This window comes from Elephantulus edwardii, unplaced genomic scaffold (assembly GCF_000299155.1).
Source record: "Elephantulus edwardii isolate Elephantulus edwardi_28Jun2011 unplaced genomic scaffold, EleEdw1.0 scaffold00019, whole genome shotgun sequence".
Lineage (NCBI taxonomy): Eukaryota > Metazoa > Chordata > Mammalia > Macroscelidea > Macroscelididae > Elephantulus > Elephantulus edwardii.
In genome coordinates, this window is record NW_006399769.1 from 27,175,740 (window position 1) to 27,195,366 (window position 19,627).

The window sequence follows — 19,627 nt, forward strand, 5'->3', positions numbered from 1 at the left end:
CTCTTGACTGCTGGCACCAAGGGTGTTTGTTAATTGTGAATCCAAGTAAGGTGAAATTGTTGACAGTTTCAATCTTTTCTCCATCTAGTACGATGTTGCTTATATATCCATTGGTAAGAATTTTTGTTTTCTTGACATTGAGATGCAATCTATATTGAAGGCTGTATTCTTTGATCTTCTGCAACAAGTGCTTCAAGTCCTCACTTACAGCAAGATTTTGTTATATGCAAAACGCAGGTTACTGATGAGTCTTCTTCTGATTTTGACACCACATTCTTAATCTTCATAGACTCCAGCTTCTTGAAAAATTTGCTCAGCATACAGATTGAATAGGTATGGAGAGAGAATACAAACCTGATGCAAAGGCCTGGTCATAATGAAAAAACTCAGCATCTATAAACTAGAAGATGACCACATCGAATCACAAAAATGGAGAATCACTACGTCTCACATAACTGCCATATCACATCAATACATAACTGTCAAACCACAGAGAATGATGGCCCAGCCAAGTTGATACGTAACTTGAACCATTAGAACAAGCATTACTCGTGCTTCCTACCTCAGTTCTGGATACTGCCAGGCATACACTGTTAATGTGCAAAACAGTCAGAGAGGGGATGTTTCACTACTGTTATAAATGGAAAGGATGGATAAGAAGATAGTTGATAAGTGATGAACACATGCATATTACCTAAATTAAAATACATGAAAAGTATAAAAAACTCATTTTTTCCCTTTTAAAAAAGCAATATATACTAATAAAAGACTATATCATGTGATTTACATGAACTTATTTCTTCATTTGACTAAACAATATAGAGCCTGTTCCTTTCTAAACCCCTCCAAGACAACTCTTACCACAATGATGTAATCACAAATGAATTTTGGACTCTATGACAAAATCTCCTCTAATTCTGAACATTGTTTCCTCAGCCCAAGTTAGGAGAGAAAGAGAGTTATCTAACAGAAAGCAACTTTTATGTCATTTTTAATATCCTTCCCTGAGATAGTCCCTCATTTTCATTCTTCTCCTATCAGTAAGGATAATGAAATCAGTCTCCATTTCAGTTATCTGTTCTTTATCTGCTGTCAGCAATGACTGCGTCAGATTTGGCAGCAGATGCTTTCCTTTTATAGACATGGGAATTTAAGTTGATCCAGTCAATGAGAGATCCTTTTTAAGAAAACATACCATGTAAGATGTTGGACTCTTATCAGAGCTATAAAGTAACACTTAACCTAAAGTCATCATTAGGGAAAGAGGAGGAATAAGATAATTTTTTTTTTCTGCTAGAAAATACAACTGCCTTTTACTCACTGTCAAGAACAACATAATGGGAAAATTGAAGCATTATTAAAAAAGGAAACTTGAGACCTAAATCTAGATCATTTCTAGATCCTGTCTCCTGATTACAGGATTTATCATAGAATGTTCTGACTGAAATAATCATCCTCTTTCCATTAGGATGGTTATTATCAGAAAATGGAAAAAAAACCTAGCAAATGCTGGCAAGGATGTGGGAACACTGCTGCTGGAATTATAAAATGGTATATCCACTATGAAAACAGCATGGCAGTTCCTCCGAGGTAACAAAAACAAGCCCATTGCCACTGTGAGCTGATTGCAACTCACAGTGAACCCACAGGAGAGCCGAAATGCCACTCAGGGTTTCCTACAGCACAAATAATCTTTACAAAACTAGACTTCCACATCTTTCTCCCAGAGAACAGTTCATGAGTTCAAACCACTGACCTTTCAGTTAGGAGTCAAGTAAACCACTGAGCTAACAGTGTTCCTCCCCTAGCAACTCACAGGTAAAATCCCAAAAGAACTGAAAGTGGGGACTCAGGGATACTTGTACACCAGTGTTAATTGTAGCATTATTCACAACAGCAAAAATGGGGAAATAACTTAAGTGTCCATCAACAGATGAAAGGATAAATAAAATGTGGCAGATACATACAACAGAACATTACTCTACCATAGAGAAATGAAATTTTGACAGAGGAACCTTGAAAAATTTATATTTAATAAAGTCAGAAACAAAAAGGTAAATTTTTTTGTATAAGCAAAGATTTATTAATTGCTAGTAACTTTTTTCTTTAGAAAAGGTTTTACTGTACATTTTAAAAAATTTATAGTGGTTTATTTACAAAGTTCAAATACATTGTTTTTCACACTGGATCTTTCCCATTTCCTTCACACATACCCCCATCAAATTGTGCGAGCCTATGATTTTGCAAACTACTGCCTAACTTGAGAGGTACTGGAGAACGTTATGCTGTGTGAACTAACTCAGTCCCATAAGGACAAATACTGTATAAAACCATTATTGTAGAATAAATATGAAGATCCAAGGGGGGGAAGGTGCTAATAACTTTTTTTCCTTTTTTAAAAATAATTTTAATGAGCATTTACAGAGATTTTGGATTTCCATTCATTCATTGCAAAGGTAAATATTTTTAAATCCCAATTTTATGAACTATCCAGAGTAGGCAAATGGATATTCAGCAAAGTTAACTAGTTATTATAGAGATGAATCAGGGTGCAAGGAATGATAATGTATTAAGGGTACCAAGCTTACAATAATGCTGACAAGAACATTTCAAAACAGTGTAACATTTTACAACACAGGGAAATATAATCGATGTCATTGAATTAAACATGTAAAAAGGATTGAAGTGTTGTTACATATATCCATAATAAAAAAATTTTTAAATCTATAAAGAACGTGGAGAGCTTTAAAAATTTTTTTTACTGTGATAATTACAAAGAGCATATACAAACATATTTGTTTGCTCTTTTGACAGTCCTTGGGATGTTCAGTACTCTTCTCTGATATCACAGCTCAAAAAAAAAAATCAATTCTTCTTCTGTCATCCTTAGTCATCGTCCAGCTCTTAGATTCATAGAAAGTGATCAGAAAGACCATGGCCTGAATCAGAAACCTTAGTCCTCAAATTGATACCATGTCTCCTCAATAATTTAGAGAGGTCCCTAACTGCAGACTTTCCTAGTGCAATACATTATCTGATATCCTGACTGCTGGTATCAAAGGTGTTGACTGGGGATCCAATTAAGATGAAGTTGTTGACAGTTTCAATCTTTTCTCCATTTATCACAATGTTGCCTATGGGTCTAGTGATAAGAATCTGTTTTCTTGATGTTGAGATGCAATCCATACTGATAGCTGTATTGTTTGATCTTCTTCAACAAGTGTTATGCTTCCCATACTTCAGGTATGTTTCTATGAGAAGCTATTCTTGGAGAGGGACATCATATTTGGAAGGGTTGAAGGTTGGCGAAGGAGAGGAAGACCCTCAACCAGGTAGACTGACACAGTGAATGCTGCCATGGGCTGCAGGGTGTCAGAAAGTGTGAGGATGGCACAGAATAAAACAGGGTTCTAATCTTTTGTTCATAGGGTTACTATGGGTCACATTCAACTCAATGGCACCTAACAATAACAATATACATTCACATAAACCCACACCTCACCATTCTTCCCTATATATACACAAAACGTGTATCATTTCACCATTTCTAAATGTATAATTAAGTTACATCAATCACATTATACAGCCATCACTGCTATTTGTTTTAAATTTTTTCCATCAGGACCTATATCAAGCAATGACTTCTTCTTTCACCGTCCCTCACAAACTGGCTACCATGAATAAAGTTTATTTACACATTTGCTACTGCGAATATTTCACATAGGCAGGATCATGTAACATTTTTCCTTTTGTGAAATGCTTACATCAGTCATTTAGCATAATAACAACAAGGTTTATTCATGATGCAGAATCTATCAGGAGTTCATTTATGAAGCATGCTTTAAACCTATATTTAGGATACAGAAAATGACTATTTATACACATATACACAAAAACATAATCCTGTCAAAAGGCCCAATATAATCTGATTTTATCCCTCATAAATGTTAGAGAGAAAAGACTTGCTTATTTTCATTGACATTGAAAACTAAATCCTAGAATATTTAAAAAATAAAATTGACCAAAACATTATCAGCATCACACCTATAGTCTGATATTAATTAAACACATCTGGGATTATTTCCTTCGCTTACCTGAACAGTAATTTTCTCTCGTAGGTTCACCAGGATAACTCGGGCTAATAATAACAGTATAGGTTTCAAGGTGAGGCTGTAGATTGATTCACCATCAAGAGCAAGTAGACCCAGAATAATTCCATCCATCCTTTTAGGCTAGGGAAAAAAAAAAAGTCTAATAGTAATATAAATAGTTGAGGTTTTAGATTAAAAGTTGGCTTTTCTAACCATTATGTTAACCCTCTCTGGTCTCCAATACCTTAACTGCAGACACACATTCTTGGAAATCATCAACAACTGTGGCACTAAGATGAGAAAGAGAGAGAAAAAGAGAGAGAGGGCTTCCTACACTGAGGATCTAGACTTGAGGGAGATTGGAGCAAGATCCTAGTGATGATAGTGGAAAGATCGTGGCATTGCTATGGAGAAACTGTGGCAAGGTGTAACCAGAAGGGCCCTGGGATAAAGACCACGGCCACAGTTAAAAGTTTTGCTGTGCTTGTCAGATGACTGAATAAGAAAGTGACTTTAAAAAAAAAATATTTATTTTTATTTATTTCTAATTTGGTGTACCGTTGAATTGGATCCAACGGGCACAGGAGGAATTTGCCCCTCCTTCTCTAGCAGTGCATCTGGTGGATTTGAACCACTCACCTTCAGGATTGCAGTGCAACTTCTTTCCTCTAGGCCACCAGAGCTCCTTGAGAAGGTGTCTTTTAACTGCTCTGAAGCAAACCTTGTTGGATGACTAAGGAAACCAGAGGCTTCTCAAATTTGTGTTGCTGAACTGAAATCAGGATTCTTACTAATTAAGGAATTATGTTTTGCTATTAATCTGGCTTGGGACTGCTGAACTAAACCTGGACATGTATTGGGTGATATTCTATGCTTCTTCCACTCTTTTATATCCCTAATAAACCCCATTCTTGGTACCACAACTGCAGTAAAGTCTGTGAGTCAACAACGAGTATCAAACCCAGAGACTGGTGAAAATAGGTACAGGTGTACAGGGGTTGGCATTTCTGACCTAACAGTTATGAATCAGGCAAAAGTCAGACTCGCCACTCCCATACCCCACACTGCAGCTGCTCCTTTAGTAACTGGTTTCAGGAGAAGTGGGCTTCATTGCTCCAGGGTCACAGAAACATAGTTTGGTTTTGTAAATGTGGGGTTTGAAAAGATGTACAGATGAAATGGTAACTATTTGTTTCAACAAAGTGGGGGAGAAAACCCGAAAGATTACTTCTGCTGCTACTAAGATGAAAAGAAAAGCTGAATGAATGAATGGAATTCCAAAATTTCTGTAGATGTTCACTGAAATGAAAAATAAACAAACTAAATTAATAAAAAAAAAAAGAAAGAAAAGCTGAGAAGCTGCTTTATGGCCGGAGGAAAAAAAAGGGTAGAGAATGAAGTTGAAACTTAATTCCTTGAAAGGTTTATGTTAAGGTTTTTAACTTTATAAATATTGTTGTTTCTGTTCCTTTGGTTCATATAGTAACGTTAAGATGTATTTTAATAATATACTTGATGAATGTTGATGTAGCTTTTGAGGAAAAATATAAGCAGTTGCATATTAATTGGGATTTCAAAAAGGAAAAATTTGCACTAAAAAATGCTTATAGTAAGTAGTAGAATTTGGTATAGAGTGTGGAGCTTAGCCCAAAAAAGATTAAGCCCCACCCAGTAATCTGAGGAGTTACACTTGAAAAAAGACAAACAGAAAAAGACTTTGCCAATAAACAGAGGCAAGGTGAAGCTGATGAATGTGCTTAACTCATGAGGACCACCTGGGTCTACTTGATGAGAGGAAGGAGGAAGCATCAGAAATCCCTTGCCAGGACTTTAAAGTTAAAGGAAGCAAGTGGTGTGCTCATGGTGACCACCTGGGTCATTTGATGAGTGGAAGTGGGAGAGATGCAGTAATGAAGAGACAGGCTGAGTCTGGACATGTTCCTTCAGCACTGTCCACTTAGAATGAAGAATGGATAAATAAAGAAGGGTTACTGGATTATGAAACAGGGAGCCCTGGGTATCCCTGATGTGCTGACTTAGCCCATGTGGGGCTAAGGCTGAATAAAGGAACCAGCCAGTCTGAAACACAGGAAGAAGTATGGACTTCTCAGTTTGCGGCTCATGCTTGTTTGGACCTAGCCATGGATGGCTGGGGATGCATAGACTAGGACCCAACCAGATGAAAAGCTGTTTCACTCTGAGAGCTAGTGTTGATTACTGTTACCTACTGGATTGCTCTGGACTGAACCTTTGTTTATAGATGCATATGCAACTGTAATGGAAGATTCTTCAGAGAAAAAGACATGCTTGTTTCCTCAGACTATTATTTTGATAGGATTGGGCAAGTAAGAAATGGAATTCTCTAAAATGGGGGGATTAAGACATAAAGATTGAAGCCACTAGCTTACATATTTTTCTAAATATAGATGATGGTAAGGGGAAGGCTGAGCCTTCAGACAATGAGAAATAATAACTAGAGAAGTCATGGGGTAGGCCACAGTGTTAACTTAAAAGTTGGCTTTTCTAGCCAATATGTTAGCCAGCCTCTGCAGATGCATGGTCTTGCAATCATCAACCGCTGTAGTACTAGGATAACAGAATACTCCTCATACTGAGGATCTAGACTTGAGGGCTAGCGCAGTGAGACCTTGTTTGTGAGACCCTGCTAATGGTGGAGGGGAGACTGTGGCAAGGTGTAACCAGAGCAGCCCTAAGATAAAGGCCACATTTAAAGGTTTTGTTGTGCTTGCCAGATGAGTGGAAGGAGAAACTAACTTCTAATTGCTCTGAGACAAATCTTGCTGGATTACTGAGAAAACCACAGGCTTCTCCAATTTGTGTTACTAAACTGAAACTAGTACTCTTACTAATCAAGGCATTGTGTTTTGCTATTAATCTGGCTTGGAACTGCTGGACTAAACCTGGACATGCACTGGGTGATATTCTTTGCCTCTCCTATGCTCCAACCTATTTCCCTAATAAACCCTAATCCTGGTTCATAACTGTGCGTAAAGTCTGAGAGTCAACCACAAATACTGAACCCAGTGGCCGGTGAAAACAGGTGCAGGAGCACGGGGGGTTGTGTATCTGGCCTAGTAGCCGTCTGCTGCTCTGGATATTACTGAAAGTTCCCCTTTATGATGTGGGCAGAGTCAGGCTTGGCCACTGCCATCCCCACTTTACAGCTGCTCCTTTCACAACAGTTAAACAAAATATGGATCTATGTATGTTTCACAAAGGAGACACATAAAGATTATCCACTTTTACATGATGCTAAAGGAGTTGTGCTGCAAAGGCAAGTGGTTTAAATCTAGTTGCTCTGTGAGAAAAGGATAGGTAATCTCCTCCCATGTAATTTACTGCCTCTGAAAAGCTATTATCAGTCAGTTCTAACTCAACAGTACGTATCAATAACAAAATGTCTCAATATTAACATTAATTTCTCAATTAATTAAGCTTTGATTTCGGCAATGGACAAAAGCATGACACCGCAAACACCATATGAAAAACAAAAATATGTGTCAAGTCAACTGTGACTCACGGTTGCCCCCTGTGGGTATAAGAACTTGGGTTCCAAAGAGATTTGACTTTTCATAAGCAGCCAGAGGCCTTTTTTCCCAAGATGTGTCTGTGGAATTAAACGTCCAGTCTCTGCTAGCAGTTAAACACATTAATTGTTTCACTACACACTATCCAGGGACCTCACAAATGCATTTTTTTAGTAGTAGTAGTAGTAATTATTTCAATGAACATTTACAGAGACTTGGGATTTTCATTCATTCACTGTTACATTTTTCTCCCTACCCACCCACAAATGCTTTTAAAAGATCTACAAATCTAACCTGCCCAAAGGGATGGTCACTCATTTTCTTGAATTTTAGAGCCCCTCTGAATTCTTTAAAACGCTTGCATTAAAAAGCCAATATCATTTCATAGATTTATTTTCAACAAGAATATCATCTCATAATAAGCAGCTCTGCATTACAGTGTTTGTATTAGAAGTACACATTTCACTTAATGCTTTGCTCATTGAAAAATGCAACTAAAAAGCACGTCTGCACCATGGTTCCTATCAAGTTAAACTATCAAGTAGGTTACATGTTAAATGATTAAGTCTACAGACATGGACCAAAAAGAATGCTGAGCAGAGATCTTCTACAATGGCTAAAATTCCTATATTTCTTTCATGCGAGAAGCACAATTTTAACAGCCACCAAAAAACAAAAAAACAGTACAGTTGAACCATTAGGAGCATGGACTTTGATGTCAGTCAGGCTGTAGACTGATTACAATCTAGAGTAAGTGGACTCAGCACAGGGTTCTCTACCTATTATTGGTCAGTGATCTAGGGCAAAACTGTAACTGATGTCTCACTTTCATTATGTATAAAATAGAATACAACAAATAACTCAAAAGTTGGGCTGGAACCAACTAGATGTCACCTAGCAACAAAATGGTGCCTTTGCGGATACTGCTTTCTCTGCTTGGAGGATCAAGTGAGCATTCATTTGTTTACATCCTACCTGTCATTCAGTTAGGAAGCTCAGGTGGATAGGGAATTCTGCTGTCAGCCCAAGGCAGGCAGCTGAAATCCAACCAGCTGCTCCATGGGACTAAGATGAACAATCTCTTCCCGTGTGGTTTACAGCCTAAGAAAACCCACTAATGGGTCAGTTCCAACTTGACAGCAATGGCCAACAGCAACATGATATTTGGTATTGTCACATTATGCTGAATTGCATTTCTTAGAAACGGGCACAAATAGGGATTACTGCCAATCAGATGGCCAGGGAGCTAATTACTTGACAAGACAGTACTTCTGGTACTGTACCTATTTGTTGAAGCATCTCAACAGGAATTCTGTCAATTCTGGAGTGTTGTTTTTCACCAGTGTCTTTAGTGAAGCTGGATTTCGTCCATTACACCTCTGATTCTTGACCATATGCTACCTCCCAGAATGGTTGAAAGTTGTGCAGGAAAAAGCTAAAAGTTACATCTAATACTGTGCTGAAGTTATTGTCTAACTGGTGAGTACAGCTCAGACTTTAAGCAACCTTATTTCCCTGACACCACAATGCCTTACCCTCACAGCTTCCTACTTGAGCCCTGCCCTTCAACAAGACAGAGAGCTTTAATAAGCATTAAGAGGACCTTTAATACAGGAAGAGAACTTTTAGCCTTTTCCTGAACATCTCTTTTATGTTGGTGTGTGTGCCTGGGATACAGATTTTTACAGGAGGGCCTTGTTTAGGGAACAATGTCCATTAATTCAGCCTTACAATGAGAATTAGACTTCCACATAACAGTTGTTGTTGTTGTTGTTGTTGTTGTTGTTGTTGTTGTTATGTGCCGTTGAGTCGCCTGCGACTCATAGCGACCCTATGTACAATAGCCCTAAACTCCGCTCTGTCCTGTGCCAATCGCACTGTCTCTGACAGTCCCATCCCAATTATCCCAGTCACTGAATCAATCCACCTCATAGAGGGCCTTCCTCTCACAAATGTACTGATCTTCAAACTCAGACAAATCTGCAGTCTGCCTAACATGCCTCACATGTAGTCTTATCAAATTATCCTGTAAACTAAGAATGATACAACAATCCCATTTCCTCAAATTCAAAGTAAACTGGTAAAGTACGAGAAGGTACAAGACATGCCTTTATCCTCATAAATTTGAGATCAGAAATATGCCTGTTCTAATACAAATTTCAGAGAGCTCTGCTGGAAAGGAACTGCATTGCTAACACAAGGGTATGCAATTCGGGTCCACTAGCTACTCAAGGATGGCAATCCTCTCTTCTGTAATTTACTACTACCTCTGAAAACCCACTAGAAGGCCAGCTACAGGTCGGTTCCAACTCAACAGTACACAACAACAGCAACACTACTAATTAATAAATTATACAAATAAATATTATAAAAGGAAAACTACTACAATATAGATACTATCACTTCCAAAATTCAAAACTATGGAGTAAAAAAATAAAATAGAATGTATATGAATGAAACATAATGTAAAAGAATTATTATATGAAAAACCAATAAAAATTTTTTAAAACCCCAAAACTATGGGGTTACTACACTTCTTACTCTTCAACTGAAAACTCATTGAGATTGTATTAACAAGGCAAATAATAAATAAATTTCTCTTCCAATTACTGTCTCTAAGTCCTAAGAAAAAGTTAAGTTTTTTCTATCCTCTGTTTAGGGAGCTGTGGTAGTTCAGTGGTAAGGAAACATGCAGTCAATTCAAAGGAACGTAGTTTGACTCTACCAGCTGCTTTGCAGGAGAACGATCTCTTCCCTGGTGATTTGCTGCCTCTGAACACCCACTGGAGGCTCAACTCTGAGTCAGCTTCCACTTGATGGTACTCGACAGCAGTCGTATGCTCAGGGAGTTCTGGTGTTATAGTACTTAGGGAGTTGCACTGCTTCCCCAAACACAGCACTTCTTTGGAAGTTTGGATCTACCTTTACGAGGAAAACAGGCAATTTCCTCCCATGCAATTGACAGGCTCTGAAAACCACTGGAAGGTCAGCTCTGAGACGACTCCAACAGCAATGAGTTGAGTCGAGGTGAAGTTGTGCTGTTGATCCACTGCTCAAGTCAGTGTCTGCCTATCCCTAATTATTACACAGCAGTCACTCCTCATTTGGGTTCTACGTGCCTCCAGATGTTTTAAGAATAGGTACGTTTTTAAACAGGATTGTTTACAATTTCAATAAAAACAGACAAAGTGAAGATTACAACTCTCTTACAATTCCTCAGTCATGAGAGCAAATGGCATATAAAAATGCATTCTTTATCACCATGACAAGGAATAAACATTTAACATCTGGCAGTTGAGACAGAATAAAACAGTACCAGATTGGTGTTAGTTTTGTCAGGCTCGTCTTGAATTATGGCAACCTTACAATAGCGCAAAACATTATTTAGTCTTACAGCGTATCCATGATCTATGGTACATCTGAGCCCACAATTGAGGCTTTGGTGTCTCAGAAGTGGTGTGGTTTGGTTTGTTTTGCCTTTTTTTTTTGTTTTGTTTTCATTCTTACTGACTTTCCACTTTAACAAGTATATCTTTTCCTACTCATTGGTCCTTCCTGATAATATGCTTGAAGCAAACAAAAGGAACCCTTATCATTGTGTCTAAGGGGCATTGTGAATGAGTTTGTCACACTGTAGTGGCCAGAGTGCCAAACCACAGTAATGCTAAAAAGCAGGCCAGTGGTATTTCAATTGCCAGCAAGGTCACCAGGACAGTCAGGCTAACCAGAAAGGTGGCTGTTTGACTCCACCAGCCACTGAAAGAGAAGATGAGCAGTGGTGTCCCCCCCTGAAGATTTACAGCCTAAAAAACCTGACAGATGGTCATTATGATTCAGCATCAACTTGATAGCAGAGGGGTGGGTTTGTTTTTTGGTTTCAAAGTACAGTAAAGAGAAAATAGTATTATTAACAGTGCATACCAGAGTTAGAAGAGGCCACTAAGAGTTAGGGGAGCCTAGCTCAAGGACTTGGTCACCTCAGGCTCCCAGAGCCATAGTAATGGCAGAGAAGATTAATATTTGGGGACAATAGTTGAGAACTCTTCTCAGATGCTAATAATAGTTAATTTCTCAAGATAAGTTTAAGTACTTGAAATTTCATTATTTAAACTGTAAATGTTTCTTGTGTTCTTTTGAATTAATGAGTTAGTTCTAACAACCACCACAAAGAAATTAAAATCAAGACCACAGACAAAGTTTACCACCTCAAGTCTGGTCTTGCTGCTAATCCAGAAAGTTCAGAATTTCCCTGTCCAACTAAACCGTATGTTCTCCTCCTCTCATTCCAGTTCATCCGGCTGTACTGAGGGCATATCCTCTTATTCTTCACTATCCATTTCTAATCATTCAAGATCCATCTCAACTAAAAGGTCTGCTCTGACAAAATCCTGTTTCCACAAATCTCTTCATTACAAAGTTTGAGTATTTCTTATTGTCTGGACCTATTTCTGTATTGCTTGAAATATCAGCTAAGTTTACAGAGACTTCCATACTCACTCACTTACTCATTGTTATTGAGATGAAACCATCTCATGGACAACCCTATTGGGGTTTTGAGGCTATACATCTCACATGAAAAGATTTTTTCCAACATTCTCCAATGGAGCAGCAAGTGGATTCGAATTATTAGAAAAGTGTAACCTTTGAGTTAGCAACAACACCTACAGACTACTCCATCAGAACTAGTATAGCAGAAAGAACATTCGATTTGGAACAAAAACATGTAGATTCAAACCCCTCGGCTTTAAGATCTTTGCCAAGATTCTATCACTGATTTTAACTTCAATCTCTTCATCTATAGAATACTTCCCCTCTATAAGGGCCAAGTAACACATGAATTAAACACCATTAGTTCCAGAGTCCACACTCAGGGAATATTTATCACTTTAGATGTTTGGTGGATTCATAATCTAAACTCTAAGTCTGTCAAAGTCAAATAATTGCTATGGAGTTGGAACCAACTCATACCTGATCCTCCAGTGGGTTTTCAGAAGCTGAAAACTGCACAGGAAAACAGATGAGGAAGAGAATAATTTGAAAGCAATATATGAGAGATAGGGTATCATGGTTATCACAAGAGTCCAGAAATAAGGTTGCATAGTGGAGTGTACTTGGGACGGTGGGAGGGGTGCGGGGGGATTTTATACCAAGGAAGGAATTTTTCTTTTGCTTTTCAAAGAGAGGAGTGAACTGGGGAGGGGGGAGAGGGCTGGGCAGGGAGAAAAGTGCAACAATGAATGAATCGAAATCCAAAATCTCTGTAAATGTTCATTAAAAATAATAAAATAAAATTTTTAAAAAATTGCACAGGAAGAGACTGCCCATCTTTCTCCAGAGTAAGATGGGCTGGTGGATTAAAACTGTCTTTGGGTTGATACAGCAAACCTTTACCTCCTTGGCTACCAGAGCTCCTTTATAAGGTTATAGAAGCCAGAAACTATTTCATATACAGTACTGGAAGAAACGAGATGCTCCCTAGAAGTCAATTTCTAGATAACAAAAGATTATCTTTTTCTAATGCCATATTTCTTGTTTTGTAATTACTTCAGACAGAAATCTTTCTAAGGTTATAGATCCTCTTTTTATACACAAAGTGCATATATTTTAACTGTTTAATTAGGGATTCCCTTTCCCGTCTTCCCGGGGTATCTTAGGTGAGGGCATGGGGATGAAGAAAGCTCTGCCTCTCCTGGAGAGGGTGAAGCCAGAATGCTCCTTGGAGTCAAGAATTCTAAAGCTTCGTCTGACATACTTTGGGCATGTTGCAAGGAGGAACTGGTCCTTGGAGAGGGACATCGTGTTTGGGAGAGCGGAGGGATGGCACAGGAGAGAAAGACCCTCGATGAGATGGATCGATTCTGTGAGTGGAGTGGTGGGAATGAGTGTGTCTGAGAAGGCAAGGTTGGCACAGGATAGAACGGCATTTAGGGCTCTTGTATATAGGGTCGCTATGAGTAGCAAGCGACTCAATGGCACATAGCAACAACAACAATTAGGGATTAGGGTGAGCATTATGACTATTAGTTATTCTATTACAATACAGCAATTTAATTAACTGATGTATACAGATGGTAACTGGCTTTCAAAGTATCTGCCTTTGTATTTTAGTTTTTTGTTGCCATCTCCACAATCAAACTATTAACATCTATCTCAAACAACTGTATCCACTTTCATTACTACTTCTAATTTACAACTCCTGGGAGAGCAGGTAACAGTGAAGATATTCCTTTTACTATATAATTTTTAGATTCTAGGGATCCCCCTGTTTGTGTATGTGCATCTGGTTTCTTTCACTTAACAAAATGGGGTTTTGTTTGTTGCATGTTCTAAAGATCTACATAACACACTTTCCAAGCCAGTATTTTTTACATGTACAACTGAGTAATATTCATGGCATTAATCACGGTGGGCAAACATCAAGGGCATCCTTTGTTGACTAACAGGTTAACAGTTATGTTCTAGCTCTAAATGGATTATTTTTACATCATCTTATCCTCATGCAGTCCTATGCGTATGTTCTTAAAAATTCCTGACGAATTTAAACCGAGAGCTCTATAGATGGCCAGTGACACAGGTCAATACACTCTATTATATATATCTTTATGCATACACTACCACTAGTACTAACTTAATATATGAAAAGTAAGAATTCTTATCATCAGTATGACACCTCTATGCCAGGCCCTAAACTCTTAAGCAGCAAAATTTACTTGTCACAAGGTTTAAGAAATTTCCAGATTTTCTGCCAGAAAAGATCTTTATGTAACTCTAATAATATAAGCAAGTGGGTGTCTGTTGCAATTGACTGTGCTTTAATAAAGCAAATGAATGACTAATGATGTATACTGCTGAAGCATCAGAGAGTTAAGTTACACAAATTTCTCAGTCATAACCTGATACCCTGAGAGAATGAGTGCTGGTCCTAGGTCCTCAGGACCTTAGTCTACAAGATCAATGTTCTACAACCTACATTGGTAAGTAGCAACTGAGATCTTAAAAGCTTTCAAGTAGGCATTTAAGGTGTAATTACTGTTCTCTCCTTGTCTGGAACAAGGAAGAGAGAAGAAAATCAAAGATATCAAAACAGTGAGTCCAAAGGACCAAGGATTCCAAGAACCACAACTTCTATGATCCTATGACCATAAGAAATAGATGGTGCTCAACTCCCACTGCTGATCACTTTTAAATGGATCACAATACAGGATCCTGGACAGAGTGGGAAAGACATCTGGAACAACATTCAAAATCACAAAATAAGCAGACGTGCTGCTTTAGACTATTGGAATCCCCCAAGACTATGGCCCTTACTTCATCCTTCCGGCCTGGAACAAAGCTCATCCTTTCGTTCAATTCTCATCCTAACACTGGCAGGTCTATCAGATGAGCAGTAACACAGTGGAAGTACTCACTCCTTAAAAGAACCAACCGTACATGAGATCTAAAGGGCAGCATTTGCATAGCGATAAAACTAAGAAGAACAGAAAAGTTAAGACAGGATGATTAATGGCATCAAGAATCACGAGGAGGAAGGGAAAGAGTGGGAGTGCAGTTAGAACATGGGGATTTCAACTAATAAAACAAAATGTGGATAGATGAGTTAATAGAAGACCAACTTACTCTGTAAACTTCCACTCAAACCAAAATAGTTTAAAAAAAGGAATGATTAACAGCATTATAAAATGGGGATTATCTGAAAAGTTGCTTAACACTTGACAATGAAACTGTAAATACCTGAAAATCTGATCCAGGCATAAGCATTTTTAGTAGTTTTGTGCAAGCTATGAAGTTGTTTCTTTCCGACTTACTAGTAACCCCAGTTTTAGACTAGTGTGTGAATAACACAATAATAGCTATCTATGCTGTTCAAGAAGCATACCTCATTCAACTGCTGGAACAAAGGAGCTGGCAAAAAATCCTGAGGTTTTAAGTCAACAGGCGGCCCCGTCCAGTTACACTGAACAAAAAGTTGCAAACTGCTCACACCAAGTAGGAATATCAGCTGCAGTCTGCATAGAAGAATGGTTAAAGAAATAAATATAAACCATCATCATTTCAAGACCCCAAGCTTACTGTATCACTGCAGTTTTGTTAAAACAGAAGAAACAACTGGCAGTTGTTAAGGACACAGTAAAAGTCTAGCCAACCTCTGGTGGCCTAGTGGTAAGAAGCTGCCCCAATCTCAAAGGCATGCAGTTTGAACTGACCAGATGCTCTGCAGGCAATCTCCTCTCATCCGATTAACTGCCTCTGAAAACCCACTGGAGGGTCAAGTATGGGATGATTCCAACTCGACGGCACTCTACAACCCAATATGGTAAAGAGGAACCATATATATCTTTAAAAATTTGTACTAATTAAAATAAATAACATTTAAAATTCATTTCTTCAATTATGGTGTCCATAGCCATATGTGGTAATAGCTACCATGTTAGTATACAGAACACCTGCATCATCACATAAAGTTCTCTTGGAGAAGATTGGTTTAAATCTTGATCTCTTGAAAAAACGTCACTGTCATCAAGTAGGAACTGACTCATAACCAAACCTCCAGAGGTTTTCAGAGGCTGTAAACTGCACAGACGGAAACAATCTATTTTACTCCCAAGGAGATGTTTGTGGTTTGGGTTGGCATGCCAACTCCTTACCTATTGTTGCTATGTGCCATTGAGTCACCTGCGACTCATAGCAACCCTATGTTCAATAGTTCTGAATCCTGCCCTGTCCTGAGACAGTCTCACTGACTCCGACACCTATCCCCATTATCCCAGTTACTGTATCAACCCATCTCATCCTGGGTCTTCCTCTCCTGTGCTGTCCCTCCACCCTTCCAAGCATGATGTCCTTCACCAACAAGTGGTCTCTCCTGGCCATGTGCCCAAAGTACGTGAGACAGAAATTCAAACTTCTGCCTCAAAGAGAAACATGGTTACCCTTTGCAAGACAGGCCTGTTTGTTCTTTTGGCAGTCCATGGTATGTTCAATACTCTCTTCCAGCATGAAAACTCAAAGGCATGAATCTTCTTCTATTATTCTTAGTCATTTCCCAGCTCTCGAATGCATAACAAGTGCCATGGCCTGAATCATGCCCACCTTAGTCTCTAGAGACTGGCATCATTAGGCCACCCAAACTCCCTATGCCTATTGTAGTTGTTGTTGTTGTTGTTGTTGTTGTTGTTGTGTGCCTTTGAGTTGGAATCGACTCATAGCTGACCCTCCACTGGCTTTTCAGAGGCAGTTAATCATGCTCATCCTTCTCCCATGAAGAATCCCATGCCGGATTCAAACTGCGTGCCTCTGAGATGGCAGCACAGCTTCTTATCCCTAGGCCACCAATGCTCCTTCCTTACCACTAAGAATCTGTAACAAAATAATAGTAGCTACAAGCATCACTTTAAAAAAAATAAAAACCAAAAACACTGCTCTCAAGTCAGAGCCAACCCATAGCTGATCCTCTTTTAGGTTTCTAAGGTTATAACTCTAATGCTACTGTCAGACTGGAACTGCCAGAGAGGTGTGGCCTTTGAATTAGCAGAACAATTTCCTATGGATTAAGCCACCTAGAAATAACAAGACTGAAAACACATGTTTCCCAACAAACAGGCCTATAAAATGACCAACAAAATTTGGGAGGCTCACTTCTTAGAATAACCAATCATATAATGTCAAAAGTTCAGCATTCGATAGCATAAAGCCCTAAAGGCAGAAAGGGCTAGAATAAAAGGATCAATGGAAATGAGAATTACAGAGAGGATTGGGGAAAGTGTGATTATATTGTGCAAATTGGAATTCATGTTATAAATTTGTGTATGAACAGCTTAATGAAAAAATCAATCTGCTCCATAAACTTGCACTCAAATCACAAAAATATAAATAAAGCAAGTAAAATTTTAAAAGGAAAGCTCATGTTTTCAAGTTTAAAGGAATATATAGGTCTAAAAGCTTGCCCAAGCTAAAACCTACCTATGAAACCTAAACATTTGGGGCCCCACTGCATTAGCAGTACCATCCTCTTCTATGATCAGTGTCTCAAGTGAAATCGTTTATATCCTATACTAATTTACTATTTCATTTTGAATGAACCTCTGCGCAGGAGTTCTTATACAAATTGCTCAGTATACACAGATTGCTTACTACACCTTAAATAAAGAACTGAATATAAAGCAATTTTCAACAACCACAAAAATCAGTACAATAAACTCAAAGCACTATAGAAACACATTCAGAATCTTTTCATATGCAATTTCCTAATAAAATAGTACCTTTCACTTTCCGCCAAATCTGTTGAATGATCCAAGAATGTAACTATCTGCTTTTCGAGGAAGCTGTCAATCTTTTCTTCAGCCATCATTGTCGAATTAAAGATATTTTGTGTCAAGGAATTCAAGAATACAGCCTTGTACCTCCCTTCTAGAAAAAACTGTAGGAAAAGTCCACTCTCTGTAAGAGAAAGAATTAATCTAAGAATTCAGAAGAACATTTTTCTCATACTTTAAATCACAACATCACCATTGGATAAATTTCCTGTTTTAGGATACAATAAAAACACTCTCACACGTGTTCACTACACAGTCTGTCATAAATTGTTACTTCCCTTCTGGGTCCACCAAAACACCACAGGTTGTCATTTTATCCCAGTAGTAGTTGTTGTTATGTGCTCTGAAGTTGCTTGTGACTCATAGCCACCCTATGTAAAACAGCTCTGAACCCTGCTCTATCCTGAGCCCACCTCACACGTACCCCCAACTGAATCGATGCATCTCATCAAGGGTCTTTCTCTCTGCACTGTCCCTCCACCCTCCCAAGCATGCTGTCCCTCTTCAAGGACTGGTCCCTCCTTGCAACATGCTTAAAATATGTCAGAAAGCGCTTCAGAATCCTTTCTCCAGCCAGAAGCCTGGTTTCACCCTCTCTAGGATGAACCTGTTTGTTTTACTAGCAGTCCATGGTATATTCAATACTCTTCTCAGGCATCACAGCTCAAAGGCATCAATTCTCCTTCTATCATCCCTAGTCATTGTCCAGCGGTCTGATGCATAACAAGTGATTGCAAAGGCCATGGACTGTATCAGGTGCACCTTAGTCTCCTGACTGACATAATTGCTCTTCAGCACTCTGGAAAGGTCCCTGAAAAGAAGACTTTCCCAATGCAATGTCTTTTGATTTTCTGGCTGCGGGTAGTAAGAGTGTTAATTGTGGAGCCAAGCAAACTGAAGCTGTTAACAATCTGAATCTCTTCACCCGGCAGTACATGTACCTTTTAAAATTCTTTATCTGAGCCATAAATATGCACTTCTTAGAATAACTATATCTTTGCTACCTTACTTCAGATTTCTGCTCACCTGATGTGTAATTTTGAATAAATTATTTAGTATATCTGTACCTGCATGTCTTTATCAGCAAAATCGGGATCAGAGTAGTACCCACGTCCCTCAAATGGCTGTTATAAGGATTACACGTGAGAATGCACAGAGTAAGAGCTCCAAAAGGAACCGGCATCGCGATCGCTCCTTCGGAGCTGAGCAGTGAGAAGATGCCGACAGAGCCTGAGCAACACGCCCACCACCACCAAACCTCCCTCACCGAGCAGAGGCCGCAAACTCGGCCACCGCGAGCCGTCATCACAGCCCCCACACGGGCCTGAGTCCCGGCAGGTGCGCCTCCCTCACCTGAGCCGAGGGCTCCTTCCTGCTTCCATTGCAGCTGCTCAGCCTCCGTGGAGAATCCTCTCAGAACCGCCAGCTCCGGGGGCCACATCTCCTCAGGCATCACTACACGTAGGACAGGCTCCGATGACAGTCAGGAAGGATTCAGAGAAAGAAATAGGGCAGACTAGAGTTCAAACACTCCAGATCCAGAGACGACAAATGCTGTAAATACACCCACAACCCTAAGCCTCCATGTGCGGATACCGACACATGGAGGCAGCCATGACGAGAGGGCAAAGCCCTCTGGGAAAGACAAACATCCGCCTCTGACTTCCGCTTGGGG

The 19,627-nt window shown here is 39.1% G+C and overlaps 1 protein-coding gene across 1 annotated transcript in view; it reads right to left on the reverse strand.

Moving 5' to 3' along the window:
• Nucleotides 1-19,405, reverse strand: part of TTC27 (tetratricopeptide repeat domain 27) — a 223,312-nt gene extending 203,907 nt beyond the window's left edge. The window contains exons 1-4 of the mRNA XM_006882399.1: nucleotides 19,306-19,405; nucleotides 17,899-18,076; nucleotides 15,516-15,645; nucleotides 4,095-4,232 (exon numbers count right to left, since the gene is read on the reverse strand). Of these exons, the coding sequence (XP_006882461.1) occupies nucleotides 4,095-4,232; nucleotides 15,516-15,645; nucleotides 17,899-18,076; nucleotides 19,306-19,405 (546 nt within the window). The remainder of the gene's footprint in view (nucleotides 1-4,094; nucleotides 4,233-15,515; nucleotides 15,646-17,898; nucleotides 18,077-19,305) is intronic.
• Nucleotides 19,406-19,627: the final 222 nt, after the last annotated feature.